The sequence below is a fragment of the Choloepus didactylus genome, chromosome 13 (genome assembly GCF_015220235.1).
Source record: "Choloepus didactylus isolate mChoDid1 chromosome 13, mChoDid1.pri, whole genome shotgun sequence".
In the NCBI taxonomy this organism is placed as follows: Eukaryota; Metazoa; Chordata; class Mammalia; order Pilosa; family Megalonychidae; genus Choloepus; species Choloepus didactylus.
In genome coordinates this window covers 95,715,062-95,742,362 of record NC_051319.1, presented here as the reverse complement: position 1 = coordinate 95,742,362, position 27,301 = coordinate 95,715,062, and the positions used below count along the sequence as shown (strand labels likewise).

Here is a 27,301-nt window from a genome sequence, read left to right as displayed (position 1 = left end):
AGTCGGCGCTTCCAGGTTCAGTTCAGTTTCAGGGTCTTGCCGGCAGCCCCGGCCGGCGGACGCGGAACGGGCAGGGGGGCCGGGACAGCAGGGTCCCCTGGGGGCCCCGGAGTTGGGAAGAGGTGTCCGGGAGCCCCCGGAGGAGGATGGGCTGCAGACACAGCAAGCTGAACTGCTGCAAACCCCCCAAAAAGGTAAAGGGCGCCGGCGGCGAAGTTTGCCTTCGGAGAAGGAGGGAGCGGACCCGCAACGCGGCGAAGGACCCTGGGGTGCCCTGGGCTCCTTCGGTGGGCCGAGGACTGCGAGAGGCCGGCGCGGAGGCGGGGAAGGCTGAACCAGGCAGCGCTCCTTGCCCCCGGCCCCAGGCTAAGCCGCGCCGGGCAGCCGAGTTTACAAACCCGGCCCCCGGCCCGGGAGGGGCAGCTGATCCCGCCTGCCTCGGTGGGGAAATATATAGTATCTACGGGTCGTGCCCTCCTCCTTCAGTCTGGGGCTGCTAGCTGTGTGGCCACGGACAAGTGAATTGACCTCTCTGGGCCTTTGGCGTTCCCACCGGTTCAGAAGCGGGTAAACCCTAGGGCTAAGTGGTCCACGGATTTGCAGCATCGGGCATCACTCGGGACCTGTTGGAAATGCAGTCTCAGGCTCTGCCCCAGACCTGCTAAAACAGGATCTGCGGTTTACTAAGATGTCAGGGCGATTCCTACAAGCCTTAACGTTTGAGAAGCACTACCCTAGGACTTCTTCCAGGCGCCGAAGCCAGGCCCGTGTGGGCTGTTCTGGGGGTAGCTGGGAGGGGCCAAAGAGGGAGGAGGTGTATCGCCTTCCGCTGCCCTTCCCTCCCTTCCTGTCCCTCCCCAGGGGGACTTAGAGCTGGGTTAGGACCCAGGGGATTGTACTCGGGTTTCTTAGTTGCCTCCTGGGGTCTGACAAGCCCAGAGGGTCAGCCAGGAGGGCAGCCTCCTCAGGGGACAACCTGAGGTCCAGAGAGGGGAAGGGCAGACCCTCAAGTCACAAAGCAAGCTAAGGCAGATCTGGTCTCCTAGCCCGTTTCCCCAGCCAGGTGGGACTAGATGGTCTTACAAACTTTGTGAGCAATCCTCCTCAAGACCCTGAGAGCCCCATACTGTGACAGTATTTAGTCATTTCTCATTGAAAGTGAAGCTCTCTCTCTGCTCCGGCTTTGCTGGTGCCTGAGCACAATCTTTTCTGCCTATTGGGTGTCCAGTTCTGTCCCTCACCTGGGTGATTCCGTCCCCTGGGCTATGCCTCATCCAAGGCACTGAGTTTTGGTTTAAGCACAGCACCTCCTCTCCTTCCATTGTTCCTCTTTTATTCCTGGTTTAAATAACCCACCAAGCTGTGACCCAGAAACCCTCATGTCTTCCCTGGCTCCAACAGGGAAACTGAGGCTTGGCTCCATCAGTGGAAGCAGGGGGCTGGCCAACAGAGTGGGGGTGGGGTGGGGGGATGATAAACCCAGAGCCTGACCTGAGACATGTAGCCAAGGCTGGTAACAGGTGGACATCAGTTCTGGGTTTACATCCTGCCTCTTTCACAGACATTCTGTGTGACCACAAATCACCCCATGTCCCTCTTGGGGTTTCCGTTTCCCACTTTATATGGGGTGGGGATGGGCAAGATTGATCTCTGAGGATCTGAGAGCCTGTGTCCTCTACACCTGTGTCAACCTCCCAATCTGCATAGTGGGCCAAGAGTGAATTCCATCTACCCAGAGGAAGGAGGAAACTGGGGGAGGAACCTGCCCCAGATCTGTCCCTTTCAGAGGCTGGAAGAGAAGATCACAATAAGTCTGGGTCCCCTTACCTCCTGGCCCTCCTGAGAGCCTTGCCAGCAGCCCCTGTCTCTCCCTGGCACAGCCTGAACTGGACCCCTCTGATCCAAGCCGTGAAGGGCTTGGTAAAATTGGCACAGACTGCCCAAGTCAGAAAGGACCTTGGGTACCATCTGGGCTGAGTCACTCAACATACAGATGGGAAGTGAAGGCCTAGAGAAGGGCAGAGCCTCAACTGAAGTTGCAAAGCAACTTGAAGCAGAACCTAGCTATCCAGTCCCCTAGCTCAGTATGCTTTCTCTCTACTCCTACCCTGTACTGCCAGTGGCTTCTTGAGGACTTCCAAAGCCTTTTGGCCTAAAAGCCTTCACCCCTGTTGCCTCAGAGCAGCCTGGCATGTCTTCTCTGCCCCAGCAATCCCCAGGCCCTTGCCTCTTTGTAGTAGGATTTACAAGCTGGTTCTGTTTAAAGTTCATGCTTATTTCCATCTTTCCAGGCTGTGCTCCTCCCAATGTCAGCCCTTTGGTAGGGGGCAGAGGGGAGCTTCTAAGGATAGGTTGTACAGACTGAGCTCAGATGTCAGAAGGATCATGTCATGATAACAATGACTCACTCTGAGTGGCAGTTTACTGAGTACTTTCACATCCTTATCTTTGCTGAGCCTCATGAAAGCCCTGAGAGCTAGGCTGAGCTGTGGAATCCTCACTGCTTTGCAGGTGAGGAAACTGAGGCTCAGTGAGGAGTGAAGTGTCCAAAGTCCTATAGACAGTTGCATTTGAACCTGGTTTTCTGCAGTCTCCATCCAGTGCCTTAGACAGAGCTCAGAGCAGGTACTCAGTAAATATTTGAGTGAATGAATGAGGGCTGAATAAGAGCCATGCTTGGGGTTAGCCCAGGATGTAACAGGGGCACCTCTTCCAGCTTCAAGAAATACAGGCAGGCATCTTGGAGGAGGGGGAATGCCTCAACTAAGTTTTGAAGGTTTGGTAGACATTAGTCAACCAAGGCCAAGGGAACAACCTACACAAAGGCCAAGTCAGAGAAAGCACAGTATGATGAAGTTCGTAGTGGAGAGTTGGAGGTGGTAGGCAGCAAGGAACGAGACTGGACCTTTCAGTGGGGGCTGCCTCTCAAGGTCCTCTAGGTTCAAGGATCTGGGGGTTTTCTGAGTTCTGTGGTTTGCCATGCCTGGTGGCCTTAGACTAGGGGTTCCGCACTCTGCCGAACCAACCTGGGGCTAAGTCCCTGCCTTGTTGGGACAAGTTACAATCCTGGTGAATGTGTGAGTGGGGATCCCTGGTAGGCTGGGATGTGGGTGATGAGGAGCCCCCTGGATTGTGTGGCCTTTCCTAGACCCTCTCCTTGGCAGAGACCAAGGCTACTGTGGCTGTGTCTACCAGGAGAGTTTGGAAGACGGCTGGGCAGAGGGAAGGGGCCAAGGAAACAAACCTTCCATGGGCTTGCCTGTAGGGGTAACATGGGGGTAAGAAGGGGCCTTCCCAGCCAGGTTCAGGAGGGTCTCCACCCCTCTAGACTGTGCCCCTGCCCAGTTTCACATCTGCGTGCCAACCCCTGAGCCCCCAGTATCCCCAACAGGCTACCTGTCTCCTGCAGGTAGGGAATGGGGAGGTAGGTGTCAACCCCCTGTGTGTCTACTGTGATCCTCCTGTGACAGCTGAACTCCATCCTCAGGGCTGTGGCAGGGCATCAGAGAACCTGTCTCAGCTACTCCCAAAGCTGGGCCTCAGGCAACAGGGACTCAATGAGTCACTCGTTCAGCCATCTTCTTGAGCACCTCTGGGTACCAGGCCAGGTGAGAGAGAAAGACAGGGAGAGAGATGCAGAAGTGAATGGCCTGGAGGAGACTGGCTTAGGCATAAATATTTCTGAACTAAGGCCATAGACTCTAAGAGCATGGGCTTCAGCACTGCTCTCATGTACTCACTTAGCAAACGTTTGCATGTCAACTGTCCCAGACTCTGGGCTAGGTGCTTGTTCAGTCCTGAATCCATCATGTATCCATTAAGTAATCTTGTAAGTGACTTGGCTTCTCCATGCCTCAGTTTTCTTTTCTGTAAGATAATAGCTCCTGTGTCATGGGGTTGTTCTAAGGATTAGATGAAAAGTGTATGTAGTAGAGTCCCTGGCACACTGGCTGGCAGCTGATGTGTGTAATGTTATAGGGAGGCATAGATGAGTTGAATACTAAGGAAATCACTGCTTGGATTGTACCCCAAGGAAATCCAACAGGGATGTGGGAGGCGGGGACATGAATGTCCCTAGGAGGTTGATGGGCTGATGGGGGCTTGGGGGGTGGGGACTCAGCCTCGAGTTTGCCCAATGCCTCTGAACCTCTGAAGTGTCCTCAAGGAGCATGAGGAGCAGTCTTGTTCTCTATTCTTCTAGAAGGCAGACTGGGGCCATTGGGTGAGACGCTAAAAGGAGCCAGATTTCCACTTCTCATGAGGAAGTGACCAAAAAAGATCTCAAAAGGTAGCAAGTTCCCTGTCACCGGAGGGGTTCATGCAGAGGTCAAATGCAAAAGGGGATGCAAGCATAGGACTAGTAAACATTTTAAGAAACAAATGTATTCTGACTATTATAATGTTTGAGGCAAAAATTCAAAATTTGTGAAAGTATAAAGAAATGTAAAAATCACATTTAATCGCATCATCAAGAGATAGCCACTGTGCACGGTTCAGTGTCATTCTTTCTACTCTTTTTCCTATGTATATAATGTTCATGAGTGTGACTACTTTTACAAAACTGAGAATATATTTTAAGTGATTATATTCTATTTTCTACTTGATATCCTGCTAGGGGCATTTTCTCATGTTAAAGTAGTCCATGGAAACATGATTTTTATTGGCTGCCTGATGTTCTGCAGATGTTCTGTGACTTATTTAACCAGTATGGACACTTGGACAGTCCCCACCCCACACTCATTACTGATGAGCACCCTGGTTTTCCTCCAGCCTAGGGATAGTGTGACTCGGAGTTAGTTCAGAGAGGGGAGAAGGGATCAGGAAGGCATGTTGGCTGTTGTTGTTGTTTTTAATTTCTTATTGTAGTGACATATATACAACTCAATTTCCCATTTTAACCACTTTCAAGTATACAATTCAGTGGTATTCATTATATTCACAGTATTGTGCTACCATCACGAACATCCATCACCCAAACCTTTTCATCACTCAAACAGAAACTCTGCACCCAATAAGCATTAACTCCCTCTTCCCCTCACCTCCTGCTTCCTGGTTATCTATGATATACTTCCTGTCTCTACGAATTTGCTTATTCTAAGTATTTTATATAAGGAAGATCATATAATATTTGTCCTTTTGTGTCTAGCATATTTCACCCAACGTGATGTCTTCAAGGGCCATCCATGCTGTAGCATGTGTCATAATTTCATTTTTATGTCAGAATAATATTCTATTGTTTCTACACATCGCATTTTGCTTGTCCATTCGTCTATTGATAGGCACTTATGAATAATGCTGCTGTGACTGCCTGGGTCTTGAAGGGTGCCTGGGGGTCAGACCATTGTGGTGGGATGAGTGGGGTGTTGTGGGAAGCTCTCCAGTCCAGAAGAAACATGCGATCAGAACACAGCCTACCTCCTCAGCAGGAGCGAGGCAAATGTGACCCTTCAGTTTGGTTGTCAAGGGTGGGACAGTCGGAGAGCAGGAAAGGGAGCCATCCCGTCCGTCACCGTAGAAGCAGCACTGAAACCTCCACCCCAGCATCATGGGGACATGAGGATGTATGTGGCCCCTGGGCTAGTGGTTTTTGCCAAACCCAGAAAATAATGCCCCACCCCTAAATTATCCCAGCTAAAGCCAATACAGGCTTCCATACACAAGGCACTCTGGAAAATCGGTGAAGTTGAACACCAGATTTTGGTGTTGTAGGAGTCTGTACCCAGCAACCTAAAACTCATTAGTGAAATTCCTAATAATCCTTGTCCTTTAGAGACAACTACTGGTGACGTATTTTCTGTATGTGTACTTGTTTTTTAATTCCATCCTTTTTAACCAGAAAAGTTGAATTCCCAGGTGGCTGGTTTAGGTCCCCTGAGAGCCTGCTGTGCTCCCCACCACCTCCTAAAAGGACTTCCATCTTTGCCTTGATTGGGTGTTAAGTTTGGGATGTATGGTGCCTGTCAGCACTTGTGTTTTTGTTGCTGTTGTTGTAAAATAGGAAGAAAAGATAAAACTTCAAATTAATTGCCCAGAAGCATGTGGATATGTTAGTCAAGATGGTGATAAAGACCAAACTGAACTCCTGGTAGGAAGGGCTTGCCACCTGACATCTCAGTGTCCATAGATCACTAGTGAACCGCATTCTGAAACCTGCCTGGAAAGGAGCTAGAAGGGATCTCCGTATACAATTCATGGACGTTCACATTCAAAAAATAAACTTGGAAAGAGCAGGGATCCCCTATAAAAAGAACAGCCTGGCGGATTGCCCTCATTCTGGCTCGGACATCTCAGGGTGCACGTGGGTTCCCATCCTCAAGGCACTGGGTCCTCTCTGTGGCCACCCACCCTCAGCACGGTGATCCATCCCTGACGACCAGGGAGAGGGAGACAGGGAGTCCCCTGGCAGCGGGACTGATGGGGGAAGGGGAGTCTCCCGTGACTGCTGGGCAGAGAGAAGCAGCCAGAGAAAATCCGTCATCCTTAGCAGATCTGAAGCCATCCATTACCTGAAGATGGCCAACCTACTTCTCATACCAGGTGAATTTTAAACACTGTAATCCCTAAAAATAGTTTATCTTGTGTCACTTTATTTTCAGAACTGAACCTTCCAGAATATCTAGGCCAATCACCTTAGAATATATAAAACATCCATCTCACATCCATGCTTTTCCCCCCAGTTAAGTGATGTACAAACTGATCCATATTCATTTGTCCTTCTCTCCAGCAGTAGAATTCTTTCTCCTTGAGTTGGTATTGAACTTGTGGACCACCTTGCCATTCCTCCACTGCCCCACGCTGTGCCACCTCCCCCCTACCCTTTCCATAAGGAAATAGCCCTAACATTTTATCCTCTTCTCAGAAAAGTTGGTATCCTTGGGCTAATTGCTTCCCACGCCCACCCCTTCCACTTTGTCACCCATCAGAAATGGCAGCAAGAACCTAATGCCTCCCCTTTGGGAAAAGTAGCTTGACAGGAGAGTAGGGGCCTTGTATACAAGGAGGTGCTTGGACAAGGCCCCATATACTTTTGGATGCCAGCTGTGGCATCTGTGGGAGGAAGAGCACTGGACTAGGAGTCAAGAATGAGTCCTACTTTGACTCTTTCAGTAACTTGCTATGTGATCTCAAATAGCATCTCTCATCCTGGGCCTTGATTTCTCCATCTGTAAAATGACTGCCTGGGCTGACTTTAGGTTCTAAGAGAGTGACTTATTCTCATTTTTGTTCATTCTATGTAGGCAAATAATATTTGAATACACTGTTTTAAAAATTCTAAGAATTCAGGTAAAACTGAAACTCCCCCTCCTTGACCACAGTTTTAGTCTCTTCTCTAGAGATGACGACTGCCATTAATATGTACTTTTCTAGATACTTTTTCCTGTGTGTTTATGTTTATTTATGTACCAATTGAAATAGTTTATTTTGTATAGAATAAATTTTGGTGTTCTACCAAAATGCCTTTCCTTCTTTGTACATTAAGATAGATCTTTTAAACGTATGTAATCCATAGTATTCTGTACCTTAGTGTGTTTAGCAAGTCCCCCATTGATGGGCATAAGGTTCGTTTTCAGTGTTTCCTTGTTACAAATGATTCTGCCCTGAGCATCCATAGGTAAGTCCTAGACCTCACTCACGGTGCTGCTTTGTGCAAGAAGTGTAACTGCAGGTTCAAGGAGCATGCTGCATGTAATTGGGAGTGGAGTGCTGAGCTCTCTGCCATCCTCTTCTTCCAGGCAATCCTGCCCTCCCATGACAAGGGCTGACAGCTGAATGTGTCAAACCAGCCTCTGTCTTGCCAGGAGCAAGCGAGCATGACAGGGTTTATAGAGGATGAGGTATCAGGATGACTTTAATCTGCCCCCTTCTTCTCCATTCACAGCATGTCAAAACAGAAGGCCCTATGTGTACTATTGCCCAACTTCATACCATAAAGGGAAGGAAACAGAAGCCCAGAGAGGGGAGGTGTTTGCCCAAGGTCACACAGCAACCAAGTAGCCAGTCAGGACCTCAACTCGGGCTCCAGTTTGCCATCTGGTTGGAGAGACAGGTGTTTATTTGGTAGTGTATCTCAGCCTCTCACCCCACCCAGCCATTGTCACCATTTTCTGTCCAGCTCCTTCAGGGTCCTTCTGTCTGCAGGGCTGACCCAAATGCCAGAAAAACTGTCTAGTTCTGCCAGCTCCAGGCCCTCTGAGGCAACTAGAATTGGCAACCTCCCTAGGAAGCTAATATCAAACAAGAAAAGGTGGGCTCTAGGGACAAAGCAGAGAAATAAGGTGCACTGGAAGCCTTTCTTTAGGCCCAGGCTCTCATCGCCAATGCAAGGGGTTGGGCCCAATGCTCACGGCCTTTCAGACTCTGAACGGCTGCGGGGGCCCGACTCTGCCAGGTGCCAGGGTATTTGAAAGGAAGTGGTTCTGTCCTCCCCAGAGACTTCTTTCCTCAGTCGGTCAGATGCAAGCAATGGAGACCACATCTGCCCCGCCTTGTGGTGCTCTGGGGGCCCCTTGGGCCTCCACTCCCAGCTCCTTCCTTCCTGTACCTTCAGCCAATGGGCTCTGCCTGTGGTGGTTCAAATCCTGAAGCTAATGGTGCAGGGCCCCACCAGTGAGGCGTCCAAGAACCGGAAGAAGAGTGAGGCAGTTTTGATACCGGGGAAGGGTGTGATCTGAGTCCCTGGAGGCTCATGGTCAAGCCACTCGGATAAATCTGATATTTGTGCAAGGGAGATGAAGGGCCTCCAGGCTCAGCTGGGGATCCCTTGCTTTATGACTTCTGACAAATTACTGCCTATCCCACCTCTGGGACCTCAACTTTTTCCATCTGGAAAAAGGAAGTGGATCTTGGCAGACTGTCTTCAGAGGCCCTTCCAGGCCTGTCGTCTGCCTCCCAGTAAGCTTTCCTCAGCCAAGATGAGTTTGAAAGTCAGAGCTGTGGGTTATGGGGATAGAGAAGGAGCTGGATAAACTCTTAAGGGCCCTTGGTTTACTAACTCTCTAGGGGACACAAATCAATGCATTTAGTGAAAAATACCCAAAGTCTTAAAGGCCCACAAGCAGCATGGAGTGATAGTTCCTAAAGAGGGATGAGACCAAGTGTCTCCAGGGAAGACTGAGCCTTCCTCAGGGCTACTCTTGGCTTCCATCCTAGTCAGATTCCCAAGTTGCTCCCACATAACTCACTATTGCCTGGTGGGGTTCAGAATTTGAGGGAAGTTGGGAAGCTTGGATATGGGCCTATGGGCATTCCACCCAAAGAGCTGCAACTTGAACAGAGGGCTCTGATGTTCTGTTAATGTTGATGGCTTTTACGTAGCACCTGCACTAACAAAACATTTTGTGCTTTTTGGGGCAGGGGAGAGCCTTTACTTCTGAACATAAGGAACACTTTAGAGAATTATAGACTCTTGGTGTTGACACTCCTTAGAGATCACTCAGTCCAGTCTGCAAAATGAAATTTGTCTCTCCGGCCTCTCCTTGCATGCTGTCAGTGATAGGAAGTTCACCACCACCCGGCCCCCACTCTCTCAAAGGCAACCTATCTTTGCTTGGGACATTTCTGAAAATCTTCCTTATATTACACTGAAGCTTCCCCCCTGAAACTTCTACTCCTTGGCCACAATCCTGCCCTCCAAGGCCGTAAAGGACACACTAGCCACTTCTACCCCATGGCAGTCCTGCGGAGATTCAGAGACAGTGACCAGGTTTTCTCACCAACTCTTGTTCTGTTAACAGTCTCTCCTGTATTATGGTTTTGAGTACCCATCTTCATCCTGTCTGTTCCTTTTGGACACCTTCCAGTTTGTCAGTTTCACCTTCAAACTAGCATATTCTATGGGGCCTTACCAGACCCAATCTGAATTGGTCTGACATCACAGCTCTGGACACCTTTCTCCCACTCCACCCTGACTCCGTATCTGCTTTTGGCAACACATCCTACTACAGACCAGTTTTGCTTCAAGTAGAACCTAGAGCAGGTACTGTCTACTTGACTACAAAGAGCTGGACCCAGGAGCTGTGTATGTTACTGAGGTGCAGGGGCTCTGTTTCCAGCCTTCTCAGAAGAAGGGCTGTCCTGGAGCCCAGAAGGACTGAGAAGAATATCTCTTCCAACTCTGGCCCTTCACAGATGGAGAAACTGAGGTCTGGAGAGGGAAAGAGACCTGCCTAAAATCACATGGTAATACTGGAAACTGGGTCCCCCGGTCTCCCACCCAGTTGTGCCTTCTCCCTGCATCCTGGGCTGTCAGATGCTGCTTCTGAAGCTTTCTTGCTCCCAGGTTTCCATGAAACTCAGGAAACCACCATCCCTGTTCCAGAGCTCAGCCTGGGCACCCCACCCCAACCCCTGTGCTAGCTTTGGAAGGGGAAATTCTCAGGCTCCTTCCCAGCTCCTGTTCTCCCCTACTGCAGGATGAATTCTGTTCTGTGACCTTAGAGAAGGAAGTGGTCAGGATCCTAATTTGGGGATTTTCTATTCAGTTGCTGCTTATTGATTCCTACTCTGCTCTGGACCATTTGTCCTCAGGCTTTTGTGAGCATTAGAATCACCCGGGAATGTTGGTAGAAACGGCAATTCCCAGCCTCTCTATCTCCTTTGGATTCCCTAAGTCTAGAATTGAACCTGGGGATTTGTATTAAGCAAGCCCTCCAGGAGGTCTGTAGACTATTCCTAGAAACCCTGTTCTGGGCATGACAGATACTGGGGCAGATCCAAAGTGGATTTCAAAAATAGTCCTGTTCTCAAGGAACCCCTTGGGCTAGTAGGAGAGACAGCCAGCCAATCAGGTAGGTGCTCTCACGGGTGCCTGAACAGACCCTGCAGCGCGGAGAAGTTAAGGAACTAACAGCCTGGGAAGGCCGGGAGAGACAGAGGAGAAGGATGTGTGAATGAGCCTGGAGGCCTGAGGAGGAGCTGTCAGTGTGTCATCCTGGAATCGTCTTGAGCAGCTTGGTTGGGATGCCTGGACAAAAGGACGTGTGTGTTGGGTCCGGGAGTGCAACAGATGGCACTAGGTTGTTGTGTTTTGGTCTTGGCCAGCAAATTTGCCAAAATTAAAAAAAAAAAAAAAGGTGATAGTAATACTTGTTTCAGTGAAACTGGCTTCCTCATGTGTTGTTGGGGTGAGTAAATTGGTACAACCTTTGTGGAGAGTAGAACCAGTAATTTTACATGTACAAAAATTTTTATATGTCAGGCTGTTCATTAAAACATAATTTGGAAAGTAAAAAATGGTAATGATTTCAATGTTCCACAGTAGATTATTGATTAAATGATTGAGTTCATCCATAGGGATGTTCTAGTCTAGAGTCATTAAAATTACTATATATACAAAATAGTTAATGCCATGTAAATGCTCATAATATATTTGAAAAAATAATATATAAGTATAATGTTCCATTACTGCATATATGTATATGAATATATGTATATATGTATCTACTGCATATATATACATATATATATATGTATATGTGAATTTGAACAACATATGTCACCGTGTTCCAGGGCTTCTCTAAGTAGTGGGATTTTGTTTTTATATATTCTTGTATTTTCCATACTTTCTACAATGATGTGTACTATTATAATTAGAAAAGGATATTTATGAATATTTAAATGTTAAGAAAATGGGGAGAAATGTGTACTGCGGTAGGTTGTGACAAGCCTTGAATGTCATTCTAAAGGAATTCTCCTAGAGATGTTATTTTTTCCAAATCTGGGGACTCAAGCACAACATCCCGTTCCTGCCTGTAAGCTACTGGTGGAGAAGAGTTTTCCCCCTTTTATGGTTGTTATTATTTGGGATAAGACAAATTTTTCATGAGGTTATAATCTTATTTCATGTGACAAAACCTGAGGTTCAGTGGCAGCTCAAGAGATCTACCAAAGTTTTTCAAATATAAAATAATCTTTGGTGATAGTTGAGGTCTTAACATGCCAGGCACTGTAGGTGCATTGTGTCATTTAATCCTTAAAGCAACTTGATGAGGTCTCCATGGCTTGGTGCGGTCATAAATGCACAGTGGTAGATCTAGGATTGGAGTCTGATCTGGTGGTTCTGGAATCCCCTGGTTCCTAACCACTCTGCTCTGCAGTCTCTGATGTTCTGAGACCTGGATTCTAATGCTGATTTTGGCATGAAGGCACTGTGTGGCCGAGTCTATCCCCCTTGAGCCTTGGTTTCTCACCTCATAGCGCTGTTGAGAAGAGCAGAGATCATGTGGGGCTCAAATGCCATGGGGTCCTTAAATTAGCCCACCAGACTTCCCATCTCTGCCTCAGAGAGGAGGAGACTGAAGCCCATGGAGGGTGATGGGACTTGTCTGTGTTACTGGCAGAGCAGGGCTGGAATCCGGGAATTCTTGTTCCCATAAATACACTGCCCAGATTCAGTGTCACCGCTGGTGGTGGCAACAGAGAAGAGACAACCCCTTGCTTTTATCTCTCTCCTTCCTCCACCCCAGGGCGGAGAGGCTGGCTCCTGTCACTTTGCCAGATTCCTGTGTTGACAGCTCTTCTGGACTCTGCTAGGACCCAGCTTCCTCCTCTGCCCTGGGAAGGGAGGGCCCATCTTCACAAGGGGGGTGGGAGAGCTAAAAGGTCAGGTCCGCCAGCCCCTGAGCAGATTTGGGATACAGGCCTGGGAAGTGTACGGGCCTCACTGCATTTGCCAAGGGCTTATTCTGTGCCACATTCTGGGGAAGGAGCAGATTTCTTCTAGGAGCCTTCCCTCCATCTATCATCCCACCCCAATCAGAAATGTGCTCTCCAGCAGTATTTCAATGGTTCTTGAGTTCAGGAAGATTTTTATATATTTTATTCCAATAATAACCTTTTAAATACCTTTACCATAGTAAAAACTAAAGTTCTATTTCAATGTGATAATTCACAAATGAACATCTCTTAGACATTTTCATAGGCTGATTTAATTTTTAAAGTGTTTCTTAAGCTAGGGTCTACAACACTTTGGAAAGTGTACAGAAGGGCTTAAATGTATTTTCCACCCCAAATCCCAGTCCGGTGACCAGTGCCATACCTTGACCAACTTTTCACCTGTCTGGAGTAAAATGAGAAAAATAAAGGTGGGAGTGTGTGTGTAATGTTGAGTAAAGATGTCAGTTACCCTTTCCTGGAAGAACTGCTTTGAACCTCTCCTCACTATGTTTCAAAGCATTATTTCTTTTATGAAATAATAGTGATAGTCTATGAATAATTTTTTTCCATATCTTTGCTTGCCAACCCCATGTCAACTCTCCCATTGAAAAAATTACTCATTTATGGAAACCGGAAATCTGGGAGTGGCTGACCCTGCTTTTGCATCAGTCATCTCCTTTAATCAGATGCAACCAACACCAGCCAAGATCAGTTAAAGTGCCAGGATCCACTGCTCGTGGCTCAAATACTGACTGCCATCAATCCTCTAACCTGTCTTGATGAGCCCTAAACTTGTTCAGCCTCAGTCTCCTGATCTTTAAATTGGGGATATTCATATGTCACAGGGTGGTTCTGAAGGTAAGGTAATGTAGGTAAGATAGCATTAGTGCCTGGTACTTTGCGAGCACCATATTTTGCCTGCATCTGGCCAGGTATGTACTACGATTCATTTTACAGTTGAGGAAACAGCCCCTTCTAAGAAAACAAGCCATGTGGCTTGCACTTCTGGTGCTCTGCCCCCAGTACCATGTAACTGTGAGGGGAACTTGGCTGGAAGCTGTCATAGCCACGGGTGCAGAAAGGAAAGGGTAGTCATTTCTGGACTACGGGTTGGGAGGTGGTAGGGCTCCTCAAGGCCATAGCTGGGGTGAGGGTGATGGCCAAAGGCCTGGCCAAGTCCTGGGAGAAGGAAGAAGTGGGCACCTGGGTGGCAGCAAGAGCAGACCTCAGGGATCTAAGGAAAGGCCACCTGGCATCCGACCCTCACTGAGGGTTTCCGGGCAATGAGGAAGCCTGCCCTGGAGGCCCTCCCCAGGCAGAGGGAGTGCTGCCTTGGGCTGGGGAGGTGGCCTAAATGGACCGGGCACCAGGCAAGGTCTGGTAAAACCGGAAGTCCCACCTTGCCGTTGGAAGAATGCCATCCTCCCATTGACCTCATACCCTCTACCCTCACCACACTGATGTCTCATTACTTCCAGAGGCATCAGGAACCAGATCAGCCACCCAGACCAGAGCCCCAGGAGCCAGGCCTTCTTGAAGGGGACCCAGGTAAGTATCCAGCCCCATAAATGCCCCCACTTACACCCATGCGGTTGCATACCTTTAATCATAAAAGGTGACTTAGCTACTTAAACATCTCATGAGATCTTATGAAGGTTACATTAGTAGGAGTATCATGTCTAAAATCAGGGAGGTGATAGTCCTGACCTGTGCTTCCCTGTTCTGGGCTGCCAATACCATGAACAGAATGCTGTGTTTCTTTTTGGAAAGTACTTTTTCAGAGGGATCCGGAAAAATTGGAAGGTGTACAGCAGAGAAAGATCAGGCTGGTGAGGAATCTGGAAACCATGTCCTATAACGAGCAGTCAAAGAAACAGAGAATGTTCCACCTGGAAAGATGCCACCGTAAAACACAACAGTTCTAAGTTTCTGAAGTGTCCTCACAGAGAAGAAAGATGAACTCTGTTCATTGTGACCCAGAGGGCAGTACTAGGGCTTCAAGACAGCAGAAACTGGCAGGCAGAAGGCAGAATTCAGCTCAGTCTCAAAGGATTTTTTGTGTGGTTGTCGGTTTAAAACCACCAGAGCTACCTGGTAATGAGTTCCCCATCCCTGAAGGTTTTTAAACAAACTGGATGACTGGCTATTGGGGATACTGTAGATGAAATTCGAGCATCAGATCAGTAACTGGACTGGAATGCAGAGGTTCTCCAATCGTCTATATGTGAGAATTACCTAGGGAATTTCAAAGATACGATTCTGGGACCCCACTACAGGCCAACTTAATAAGAATCTCTGGGAGTGGAGCTAAAGAATCTGCCTTTTTGGTAGCAATATATCTTTCTCATAAACTGCTCTTCTGCTGGGGCCAGCCTGAGACTGGTCTTAGGGACTGATGTTTGGTGCCCTGAGCTAAATGATTTGAGAGTCTGGGGCTCTCTGATACTGATCTCTGCTGTTACCTAATGTCTGTCTGCCTGCTCGTGGCCTCTGGGAGCTCATGACCCAGGGACACCAACTCACCCTCCCCCTGTCCTTATGGGACTGACCACAGTGTTGCTTCTCCCTTAGCAGCCCCTGTGCAGGGTCCTCACGTTTCTAGCCACACCCTTTGCATACCTTGCCTGGGGAGCTCTGTCACAGTGATGCTGGCAGTGCTAATGTTAACTGCTGATGCTTGGCAGAGCACTGAGAGTTAACATGTATCGAGCACCTCCAAGGTGATTTTTGTGCACAAAGGAGGCAGAATAAGGTGGTAGTTTGGAGTGTTGCCCATCGAATCAGACTATGTGTGTTCGTATCTCTCCTCCCTGGTTGGGGTGATCTTGGGCAAGTTGCCTAACTTCTCAGTGCCTCAGTTTCCTCATCTGTGAAACGGGGATAAGAATAGTGCCCTCCACATTGGGTGGTTGTGAGGATTAAATGAGTAACACCTGGGAAGCACTTGCAACAGTGCTGAGTGTGTGCCTGGGCATGGTCAGCTCACAGTACTCCTTACCTGCTTTAATTATTGTTATCGCCATTGTTTTCTGATTTAATCCTCTTCAGAGCCCCATGAGGGAGGTACCATTAGTTTCCTGATTTTACAAATTAGGTAACCAAGGCTCGGAGAGGATGGGCCACTGCCTTAGGTAATACCCAGAGCCTGTTAGACTCAGAGTGGCGTTGGCAGGGCCGGCTTTGCCATTTCCCTAAGCAAGGGCCAGGTTTCCTGTTGGGGCTCCTTCCTGCTCACAAACAGCACCTCTGCCTCTGGCTCAGGAGATGCCAGAGGTCAGGGGTCACACACTCAGATGCTTACGGGGTCCCAGCAGGTAGAGCAGATGACAAGGTGGCCCCTTCTGTAAGACCTCGGCAGGGAGAGGTGAAGACTGCGGCAAACTGCAGAGCGACGTACTGGCCAAGGGAGTCACCTGCTCCCTCAGCTCCAGCTCCTGGATGACACAAAGGCACACTGGCTCAGGGTTGCCAGTTCTTTGGAGCCTTCGAGAAAAGCTGGCAATCTTTATTATTATGCAAGCAGTTATTGAAATCAGCACCTACATGTTGGAAACAAAGTAGTTGTTTTAGGTTATTTGTCTTTCTTAATCCTTTGCTTTGTTTTGTTTGAAATGTTTTGGTTGTTTGTTTTAATTTTTTGATAAATAAAGTTAAAAACAATAAAATAAAATGGGCACCTAATTTTTTTAAAAAGTTAAATATTGCGTAGAGCAAAAATATATAGACCTCTGGCTCCTGCATTGAAGGAGGGGCCCCAAGGTCAGAGAGATTTGAGGGGCTACCCTGGAGGTTGGTCCCCAGCTGAAACCATTCTTGAATTCTCGCTCTTCACCCTGGCCTCCCACACCCTTTCTGTGGCCCGACCCTACCTTTGCTTTGTGTGATTTTTTTTTTTTTTTTCATTTGGCTTTCTCAATTATAGCCACAGCCGTCCAGCTCTGTGCATCTGAAGAGGCCAAGCCGCACCAGGAGGATATAACCAGAATTCTCCAGCAACATGAAGAGGAAAGGAAACAATGGGCACAACAGGTAAGTCCTGGTGACCCCACCCTCTCTCTTTTCCTTCAGGTCGGCTACCCTTAATAAATCCCGGAGCAAGGACCTAGTTTCAGTTTTAATCATTGTTGTAAGTATCTCTTATTCCTTTTGCCAAGAAAGGAGTCCTTTATCTGTTGAACAGCTGTCTGTCTCCAGCCGCTATGTGCCAGGCGCATTGGGTAAAGAAAACAGCTGCCCTCAGGAAGCAGAGTCTCTTTGGGAAAAGTAAAAGTCTTTAGTGCTGCAGGATTACACGTCCTGGCCCATGAGGTGTAAAAGGAAGAACTAGAGTCGCTCCTGGGCCATGCATTTAGTTGCTGGTTCAAGGCCTTTGAGAGGTCTTTCTGGCCAGCAAAATGACTAGCCAAAGCGGCGACTATTCATCGGCCTGGGTCCCCTGAGTGATTACGACAGCAGAGACCTTTGCCAAACCAAGCGGACCTGTTGTGAGAAATAAACCTTTTATTTCAGGCTGCTGAGCCTTTGAGGTTTTCTGTTACTGCAGCATAACTTAGCCTGGCCTACTGACACTAGAAATCAGATTTAGTTAAACACAGTGACTCAAAAGGATTTAACTACAATTAAAAGTGCTGTAAAGAGTTTAGAATGCTAGAAAGTGCATCATAGAAGCATGGACCTGAGTCTGTGGGATCAGAGAAGTCCTCTCTGAGGCAGTGACACAAGACTTTAAAAATTAGTTAGAAATGAAAATCAAGAGATATTCTACAAAATAACTGGCCTGGACCTATCAAATGTCAAGGTGACAAAAGATAAGGAAAGTCAGAGGAACTATTCTAGATTAAAGGAACCAAAGAGATGTGACAACTGAATGCATCCCAGCCCAGGATTTCATTTTCCTCATTCCAGCTTGGTCACAATCCTTTCCTCTCTCTCTACCTCATTTTCCTTCCTTATAAAAGGAGGGTGGTAGAACAGTTTGAAAGATCCCATGAAGGTATACAAAACCTTTCTCTAAATCATCTTTATTGGTTATTTTAAATTGCAACTGAGGAACCTGCTCAGTATAAAATGCTCAAGTCCTGAAATTTAAAATCTTTTTTTAATGGGAGTTCTGTTATTAATTATCCTATTAAATTATAGGATTATTGGTTATTGAAAAATTTTCCTCAGGGCCCCATTCGTTCGGCAGCTCGCTAAGGGCTGACAGTGTGCAGGGAGGGTGCCACCTCAGTGCTGTGAGGGGCACAGGAAGGAATCAAACCCAGAGCCTGACCTCAAGGTGTTCATGAGGTGGTAGGCCACAGTGAGTGCCCCAAACACATTAAAAACATTCTTTGCTTACACTCATTTTTCAAAGACTCGCCTCTTACAAAAGGTGGCTTAACCATGTATGTCTGTGTGTCTCTAGTTTGTTTCAATAGAGTAACTGTCCTGATCCATTCAGCCCTGGCACTTAAGTACCTGTGGAATCCTTAACCATGAGCCTTGTAAGGGACAGTAGGGATCATGAAGTCAACTCCTTTCATTGTACAGAGGGGAAACTGATGCTTGAGGAGGGAAAGGGGCTCCTCCAAGGACACACAGGTACTCAGCGCCAGAGCTGGGGTGGAAACCCCATTAGTTGTACCCTCACAGGTGGCAGAGGGACAGAAAACATCCCAAATCAGGGACAATGAGAATGGCTGGACCTGCTCAGCCTGGAAAAGTGAAACCTTGGGAACACAGCTGCTGTGCTCAGATTTCTGAGGGGCTGCCTGGGCTGAGGGAATAGATTGGTTCTGTTTTGCCCCAGGGGCAGAACTAGGACCTGATGGTAAAAGTTAGAGAGGTCATTTATTAACAGTAAGCCCTGCCCATGGTTAGAATATGTGCCCCTGGGAACTGAGGAGCTATGGCTCGTTATATTCAAGCAGAGAAAACAGAAGTAGAAGGGCTTCCTGCCTTAAGTGAGTGTCAGGACTAGAAGGGGTCTGAGAACCCTCTCTACCTGGATGCATCTCCAGGAACACCCTCCTAAGCCCTACAGGTCCAAGTTGGCCACACCTGCTGTGTGACAGGAAGTCTCATGCCCTCTCTGGCCACATGGCATTTCCCATCACTCAGACCAAGTGATGGGACTCTGATTACCAAGCTCCACATAGCGCCAGGATTCAGTGAGTGGATAAGTGCTGCTGCCCTGAATGAACTTATTCCATCTCTGTCCTGCTCTGGACCTCTGCCCCCAGGTGGAGAAGGAGCAGGAGATAGAACTTCAAGAAAAACTGGCTGAGCAGCGACAGGTCCTGGAGGGAGAATATGAGGAGGCCCTGCAAGGTAAGGGTAAAGCTGCTTCACTGGGTAGAGCTGCTTCACTGGGGAGCTATGGGAGGTCTTCCTCTGGCCCCACCTGCAGAGTCCACGTGGGGACTCCGCCTGCCCCCCACCCCCTTCCCTCCTCCTGCCTCGGGTCCACGGGTGGTTGACTGCTTCAGAGCTGGACTCCACAGGGTCCCTGGCCCTGGAGGGGTGATGGGCTTTTCCTATGGGGCATGGCTTTACAGGTCTAGCAGAAAGCTTTGTTTTATCTGATTTGAATTTTTTTTCTTCCTATTATAAAAACAATGCATATTCATTAAAGGAAATATGGAAAACATAGAAAAATGAGAGAATTTAAAAATATCCATATTTTTTCCCCACAGTAATGACAGCTCTTAAAATTTATGGTTAGGTCTATTGTTTCTAAAAACAGCTTTCCTTCCTCTTATATTGCCAAATATTATTATCAAAGAAAATTTGAAATATATGGATTTAAAAATTTTATAACATAGTGATTAAGATCTCAGACTCTGGAGCCATATTTCCTGAGTTTGATTCAAAACTCTACTACTTACAGCTGTGTAACTTTGAAGAAATTACTTAACCTTCCTCATAGGGTCCTTATGAGAGTTAAATGATTTAGTTATGTATATACACATAATACCTGACAGCAAATAATTATCAATGCTTATTACTGAGAAAATTAAAATCACATATAATTTTACCCAGAAATAACCACTGCTAACACTTTGATATGGATCCCTTTCATTTATTTTTCTATGTATCTATATGGAATATACATCTATACCCACACACTTTGCAGGGAGGTAAATTGGTCTTTTCATTAAACTCTTCTAAAGTGTAAGTTTGAAGAACCACATGGCATTGCCAGTATTTACCCTGGTTCATTTAACTGGGCCCCTTTGGTTAGTCATTTAGGTAACTTCAAACGTCTTGCCATTGTGTAATAGCAATGATACGTTACAGTGAACACCATTTTGTTAAATGTTTCGCCATGTTTGTGATTTTATCTTTAGAGTAACATACTAGTAGAGTTGGTGTGGCAAAGGTTAAAAGTATTTTTGAGACTATTGAAATTGACCTCCAGAATGCTATGCCAATTTTTTCCTTTAATCATCAGTGTTTACGTGACCTTCCCCCCGAGTTATTTATCTTTATAAAACACAGTTATGATTATTTTGTATAAAATTTCATATCTTGTTCTTTTCAATGAACATTGTATCAAATATGTTTCTGCCAATTATGCTGCTGGTAAAATGTTTATAAAGACTAATATTCCGTGAGTCTAGGCATCTAGACTTCAGCTATTGTAAATAACACTGTACTAAATGTCTTTTGCATAAAGATGTGTCCGTATTTCACATTTTGTCCTTAGATTCGCAGAAATGGAATAACTAGACTAAAGGTCTGAACAATTTTAGGACTCTTGAAACATATTGCAACATGGACCCATAACATTTTGAAATGGTATTAAAGCCCTTGCCTGGAAATTTGGCAATCTGGGTTTTAACATTAATAAATATTATTAAACTAAGCTACTCACTTAGCCTCTTTGGGCCTCAATTCAATTTCTATAGCTATAAAATCTGTCTTCTCTACCCTACAGGAATATTGTGGGAAAGTAACTTTGTTACTTTTAGATTGCTTGGCACCTATTAAGTGCTACATGAGTGTGTATTAAATGAATGAATAAAAGCATAGCATGGGGGGAAATATATGGGATTTTATTTGTTTGAGGGAGGTTCACAGATAACTGGGAGAGGCTAGTAGTGGGTTTCCCCATTTCATGATCCTTTGTTTATCTTTTATTTTCTATTTTTTGTTTATATTTTCTTTTTTAAATTATCATACAGTAAAAATGACCTTTTTTGATGTATAGCTCCATGAGTTTTTACACAAGTATAGATGTATGCAACCATCACCATAATCAGGATACAGAAGGGTCCCACCCCAAAATCCCAAAATAACTCCCTCTGGCTATCCCTTGTCTTCACATCCTCCCCGATGCCAACCCTTAACAACCACTGATCTGTTTTGCATCACTTTGGCTTTCTTTTTTGAGTCTGTTATATAAATGTAATCAAACAACATGATTTTTGAGATTGACTTCTTTCATCCTGATGCTTTTGAGATCCTTCCACATTGTTGTGTGTATAAATAATCCATTCCGTTTTATAGCCAAGTTGTAGCCCATTGTTTGTCCGTTCACCTGTCATAGGACATTTGGATTGTTTCCAGTTGGGGACAATTATGAATAGAGCTGTTAAAAACACTTGTGTAGAGGTTTTTTGTGTGGACCTAGGTTTTCGTTTCTCTTGGGTAAATACATAGAGTGGGATTGTTAGAGCACATAGTATATGTATGTTTAACTTTGTAAGAAATGGCTAAATTGTTTTCAAGAGAAAATTTAGCATTTTACATTCTTATCAGCAATACATAAGAATTCTACTTGCTCCATCTTCTCTCCAACATTTATTTCGCATTTCACTAATGTCTAATTTACATTTTACTAATACCTAATGATGTTGAACATCTTTTCATGTGCTTTTTGCCATCCATATGTTTTCTTGGTCATGTATCCACATCTTTTGCCTGTTTTTTTAATGGGCTTGTTTGTTCTTATTGTTCAGTTTTGAGAAATCTTTACATATTCTGGATATTTGTGCTTTAATTTGAAAATATTTTTTACTGGTCTGTAGGTGCTTTTCATTCTCTCAACAATGTCTTTCACAAAGCAAAGGCTTTCAATTTTGATAAAGTCCAATGTATTCTTTTGCCAAATTTGGGAATTATTCAGCCAGTCTTTCTTCAGTTTTTTCTTTCTGCACTGTGTTCTTTCTCCTATCCTTCTGAGATTCTGATTATCAAATTTTAGAATTTGGGGATTTTCTCACAGTCTTTGAAGCTCTGTTCATTTTTTTTCAATATCTTTTCTCTCTATTGTTCAGATTGAACAATTTCCATTGCTCTGTCTTAAAATTTACTGGCTCTTTCTTTTGTCCTCTCCATTTTGTTATTGAGTACCCAATGAGTTTTTTATTTCATTTATTTTATTTTTCAGTTCTAAAATTTCCATTTGGCTCTACTTTATATTATTTATTTCTTTGCCAAGACTGTCTATCTTTCCATTCTTGTCGAGAGTGTTCAGCTTTACCTCTTAGAGCATTCTTATAATAGCTTTGTTAAGATCTCTAATAAATTCCAACGTCTCTGTCACCTCCGCTTTGGCCCCTTTTGATGGTCTTTTCTCAAGCAAGTGGAGATTTCCCTGCTTCTTTGTATGCCAAATAGTTTTGGATTTGTATGCTGAGCAATTCTGAATTCATATGCTGGATATTTTGAATATTTGAATATGTAAGATTCTAGTTCTTATTTAAATCTGCTATTTTAGTGGTACTTCAAATTCTGGTCTTCTCCCCCAATCTTCTGTTTACTTTCCAGAATCTGCAAATAGCTGTTCCAGGCATTCTGTCCAGGTTTTATAGCTACATTCAGTGGGACAGACTGGGTGGAGTGTGCTCAGAACCTTGATCCAGAATCTGTATTTATAGGCAAATCAACAAATTAGGCCCACAATTTTTAAAAAGTTAAGTCTGTAATTTTTATACCGCTTATCTGCTAAACATTTGATAGCCCTATCTTATTCGTATTCCTGAGCATTCTTTTCTTCGTGTCACTGCTGGGTATCTGACACTTAGCTGCACTGAACTCTCCTTTCCTGTTCTTTCTCTTCTACTTCCCATCCTGCCCCTTGATTGGTCACTTCCCTGTTATCTTCTTTCAGTTGAGACAAGCTGGTATTTTCCAGAGAAACTTTGCAGTGGTGGGGGTAGAGTGATAAATATAACCGTATTGACTTTGAGAAAGTAAGTCCAGCTCTGTGCAGCACGGCCCAGTCCGGAACGTCCTTGCATATTCTTTCCTCATGTGATCCCAAAGTCAGCCCTTAGAGACTGCCAGGCTCAACTGACCCAATTTCACAATTGAGGCAACAGGGCTTTTAGATGTTTGAACTTATCTTTTCAAGTTTTGAAGAAGCAGGGCCAAGATCAGGTAGATTTCCTGACCCCAAATCTGACGTACTTTCTGCAGTTGCACACTCTGCCTTGACAACTAATGATTGCATGCTTTGGCTAATCTAGCTCGCTAAGCACTTGACCCATGCCATTTCCATGGCTACTGTGATCTGAGGTGAGCAAGCTTGCTATAAGGAGATCTTTGGATCCTAGACTTAGTAAGATGTGGTTGGCACCTACAATCTGGTAGGATTCTCAGTTCCTCCAAGAATCTAATTTGTTCCCATTTTCATGGACTTTTACTAAATGTCTACGTATGTCCTCAAGCCCAGGAGCTAGAAGGATGAATAAGACCATTCTCGTATTCCTGGCCTCTCTGATGATCAACTGGGCCTCTCTGGTCCCATGATGCCTGCCTTGGCCCCAAATTTTCTGGATACGGAAGGCTTTGGGGGAAATGTCTGGGTGTCTGAGCTCACAGAAATCTTTCCTTGCAGTCGTCCGGACCTCATGTGAACAGGAGAAAGAAGCCCTTACCCACTCCTTCCAGGACGCTACAGCAGCCCTACAGGTGAGAGGAGCAGGGCCATGTCAGTCTCTGGTGAGGAAAGAGGAGCACCTGCATGACAGCAACACAAAGCCCCAAAGCAACCAAGCTGGTAGCGTCCACCTAGGTGTGAGGGTTCCCATGCATCCAGACCCCTTGAAGTGGTGACCAGGCTATTAGTTCAAGAGGACTTGGTCTGAGATTAGGGTTGGCCTATTTTCCCAAGGACTGTTGGGATGGTCCTGAAGACCATATGGGCTGGGTGTCCTGGTGTGATTAGATGGTGAGTGGATGCACAGGGACCTGTGGATGCCTGTAAGAAGGCATCTAACCCAATTTGGCTGGTGGGGGAAGATTTCCTGGAGGGAAAGATGTCTAGGCTGGAACCTGAAGGATGGGTTGAATTCTTCAGGTGAAGAAGGTTAGGAAGGGTGTTCTAGGCAGAAAAAACAGTGTGCAAAGGCATGGAGGAAAGGAGGGGAAAACATGGAATATCTGAGGACCTGAAAGAAATCCAAGACGCCTGGGGTAGAGGGTGTGAGTGGGAGAGAAGTCGAGGGGGCTGAGCCTGGGGAGATAGGCAGGGCCAGAAGGCAGGAGCCTGGGAGCCCTCTAGATAAGGGGCAACGTTTAGGTGGAGAAAAGTCTTGGCAGGGGAAATGTGTGGAGACAAGAATGCACGCTGCAGTCTGGGGAGTAATGAAACACTGAGCGGGCCTGCTTGGCTGCAGGAGAGGGTGTGTAGAGGGAAGCAGTGGGGAGCGAATCTGGGAAAGTGCATCATGTCTGGTTTTCATGGGCTCTGAATGCCAGGACATTTCCCTAAGAAGTCTCTTTTCCCTCCTGACTCGGAGGCTCTAGAGAGTGATTGAGGGCTTTATAGCAAGGGGGTGGGGCTGGTATGTTTCAAGCAGTGGTTGCAGTGCATTGAGCCTGCATTGTACACCAAAGACTGACTGGAAGAACCCAAAATTCTTCCCTCTCTGGAAGGTGGTGAGGTCCATCTACAGCTTTTATGAGCCAGGCAGTGATCACCTTCCTGCTCCCTTTTCAGGAGACCATAGAGAGGCTGACCTCACAGCTGGAGACTTTCCAGGCCAAGATGAAGAGGGTGGAGGAGTCTATCCTGAGCCGAGACTATAAGAAGCACATCCAGGTAGGTGGCAGTTCACACTGGGTCTTTCCTCCTGGAATCTCCAGAGTCTCCACAGAGGGCAGGGTCTGGGCAACAGGAAAAGCCAGTCCCTCATCAAGGGCAAGGCTCAGACCTGTCACTCTTACTTTCACAAAGCCTGGAAGCACTGGGGTCCCCATTTCACTGAGGGGGAAAGTAAGGCTTAGAGAGGGGCATATGGGAGAGAAGTTAAGCACTCAAGCCCTGGATTCAGAGAGAAGTAGGTGCAAATAGCACCTACTCCAAGCAACTTGTCCTTTTGGAACCTTAGTTCCCCATCCGGGTTGGTACTAGTAGATACCTCAAAGGATTAGAATAAAATGCGATAAAGGATACTGTGCTTTCATCATGTGCCAAGGGAGGGAGGCGACATGTGAAAGCCAAATGAGTTGATGGCAGAATGGGGATGAGGGAGGTAGACCAGGCCCCTCTCTGCCTGCCGGTCTGATGAGGTCACTTTTTGTCCCTGTCTAGGATTATGGGAGCCCCAGCCAGTTTTGGGAGCAGGAGCTGGAGAGCTTGCACTTTGTCATCGAGATGAAGAATGAGCATATTCATGAGCTGGACAAGCAGCTGATCCACCTAGAAACAGTGGTCTGTGGCTGGGAGTGGCTGGGTAGATGCAGCCTCAGGCTTTGCTTCTTGAGCATTTCCTCTGCTTAAGCACCCATTCTGGCACTTGAGAGAGCTGTGACTGGTTAGTGGCCAGTCTCGGTCGAGCAGTGGCTCCTTGTCAGCTGGGCCCTTTGCTTCTCTTGGCTACTCGGTTGCTGGGACTTGGGCAACCATGGGGCAAGCAGACTGGATAATCTGGGGAGACTGGCAGAGGTCACAGATCAGGGGCTCAGACAGGGCTGAGGAAGGAGGCAAGGCTGAAAGGTCAGAGAAATATGGGAGAACAGTCAGCCAGGGCATGGCTGGTGAGCTGTGGGCAATGAGGACACAGGTAGGTTTGTCTCCAGGAGAATCGAGGCCTTGGAAACCTAGGGTTGTGACAAAACAGAAAGTATGTTGCTCTGGAAGAAGTCTCCTGGCTTCCTTCAAAGTAAATTCTGCTTGCCGCACAAGCTATATCTTAATCAGACCATCTCAGATGTTCACTATAAATTTTATTTAACCATTTTTGTGGAACAGGGTAACAGATACATTATTTATATATTTTATGTCCTCCTGACTTTTTGGAGGTGGGGAAAATCTATTCTTTTATGAACTGATGGTGATTTTATGTGGTAGTGGCTATATTCTTTCTTAACATTCTCACTTGGCAAAATTAAAAGTCAGCAGCCCTATATTCACTCTTTAATTGTATTTTTTACATAATATTATCAGTCCATGAAATGTAACATGTGGTCTAGAGTGTTTCCAGTTGTCACAGATAAGAGGGAGGTGATGGCACGTATTCTGCCATGTGGGTGTGGCAGCTTTCTGAGCTCATTCTGATTTGTTACAGAAAGAAAAAAACCTGGTGTTGGAGGAGAAAATAACAATCCTGCAACAGGAGAATGAGGACCTCCATGTCCGAGGCCAAAAACAGATGGTCGTGTCAAGGTAGCCAGCCACCCCCTGCCTCCTTTCCTCCCATCCCCACTCTCTTTTTTTTTTTTTTTTTTTTCTTGCTAAAAAGGGAGTGGATTGACAAGTGGACCCAGTGCCCATCCAGGGAATGTCACTCCTCTTTCCCTTGGAATCAGGAATACCAAGGAATCAGCTCTGCCCAGAAGCCTAAGTCCCACTGCCCTGGTTCACGTCTGTCTGTTCCCATCCCCTGGCCCTTGTCTGGGCACCAGCCTGGCTTTGTGTGCTCCATAGGAGAGCCCAGTACAGGGAAGGGGAAACAGGGAGCTTCCATTTCCCAAGGCATATGTAGAATGAATCAGTTCTAAGGCCTTAGTAATTGAGAGCTATTATGTGTCAGGAACAATTTACTGAATACTTTACATATTATGTCCACTGATCCCCATAATTACCCTAATAATAATGCCATTATTATTACTCCCATTTTACAAATGAGGAAACTGAAATTTGGTGAGAATGAGTAATTAGCACAAGGGTACACAGCCAAGAGATGGAACAGAGATTTGAACCCAGAGCTGTCGGCCTGTGAGGCCCACACTGCTTGGTCAATAGGTCAAATGGCCTCCATCTTGCATAAAGACAAATGGCAGGGCATTGGGGCCCTGGATCAGGTTGGTGGCCCATCCAGGGAGGACTTGGGAGGAGCGGCCCCCCAGAACATCTCCAACAGGTACCCCTCGTCTCCATCAACCTTCCACAGGCAGCTCTCAGAGGACCTGCTTCTCTCCCGCGAGGCCTTGGAGAAGGAGTCCCAGCTACGGCGACAGCTCCAGCAGGAGAAGGAGGAGCTGCTGTACCGGGTCCTTGAGGCTGATGTGTCTCCTGCCTTCCCTCTGGCCTCCGTCACCCCCACCGAGGTCTCCTTCCTGGCCACATAGGCCCAGGCCCTGGGCTGCCATGACGCCTATGGTCACAGCTCCCACAAGGACTTCCCAACAAGACTGTGGGAACCTCTGCGTTCTTTTCCCAGAAAGGAACAAGGGTAGAAGTGAAATGGGGAGCCAGGGAGTATGCCCAGCG

The 27,301-nt window shown here is 46.5% G+C and overlaps 1 protein-coding gene across 1 annotated transcript; it reads left to right on the top strand.

Moving 5' to 3' along the window:
* On the top strand, positions 1-27,301 carry CCDC69 (coiled-coil domain containing 69). The gene is made up of 9 exons (XM_037801495.1): positions 1-194; positions 14,133-14,202; positions 16,577-16,683; positions 18,879-18,966; positions 23,483-23,556; positions 24,587-24,688; positions 25,181-25,300; positions 26,157-26,254; positions 26,982-27,301. The coding sequence occupies exons 1-9, from the start codon at positions 147-149 to the stop codon at positions 27,157-27,159; spliced, it is 885 nt and encodes a 294-aa protein (XP_037657423.1). The 5' UTR covers positions 1-146; the 3' UTR covers positions 27,160-27,301.

Bases quoted from the DNA above. Each gene is read 5' to 3' on its own strand.
- CCDC69 (XM_037801495.1), top strand. From the start codon at position 147: ATGGGCTGCAGACACAGCAAGCTGAACTGCTGCAAACCCCCCAAAAAG. The intron at 195-14,132 runs GTAAAGGGCGCC...CATTACTTCCAG, and splicing joins GCTGCAAACCCCCCAAAAAG to AGGCATCAGGAACCAGATCA. The intron at 18,967-23,482 runs GTAAGGGTAAAG...CTTTCCTTGCAG, and splicing joins ATATGAGGAGGCCCTGCAAG to TCGTCCGGACCTCATGTGAA.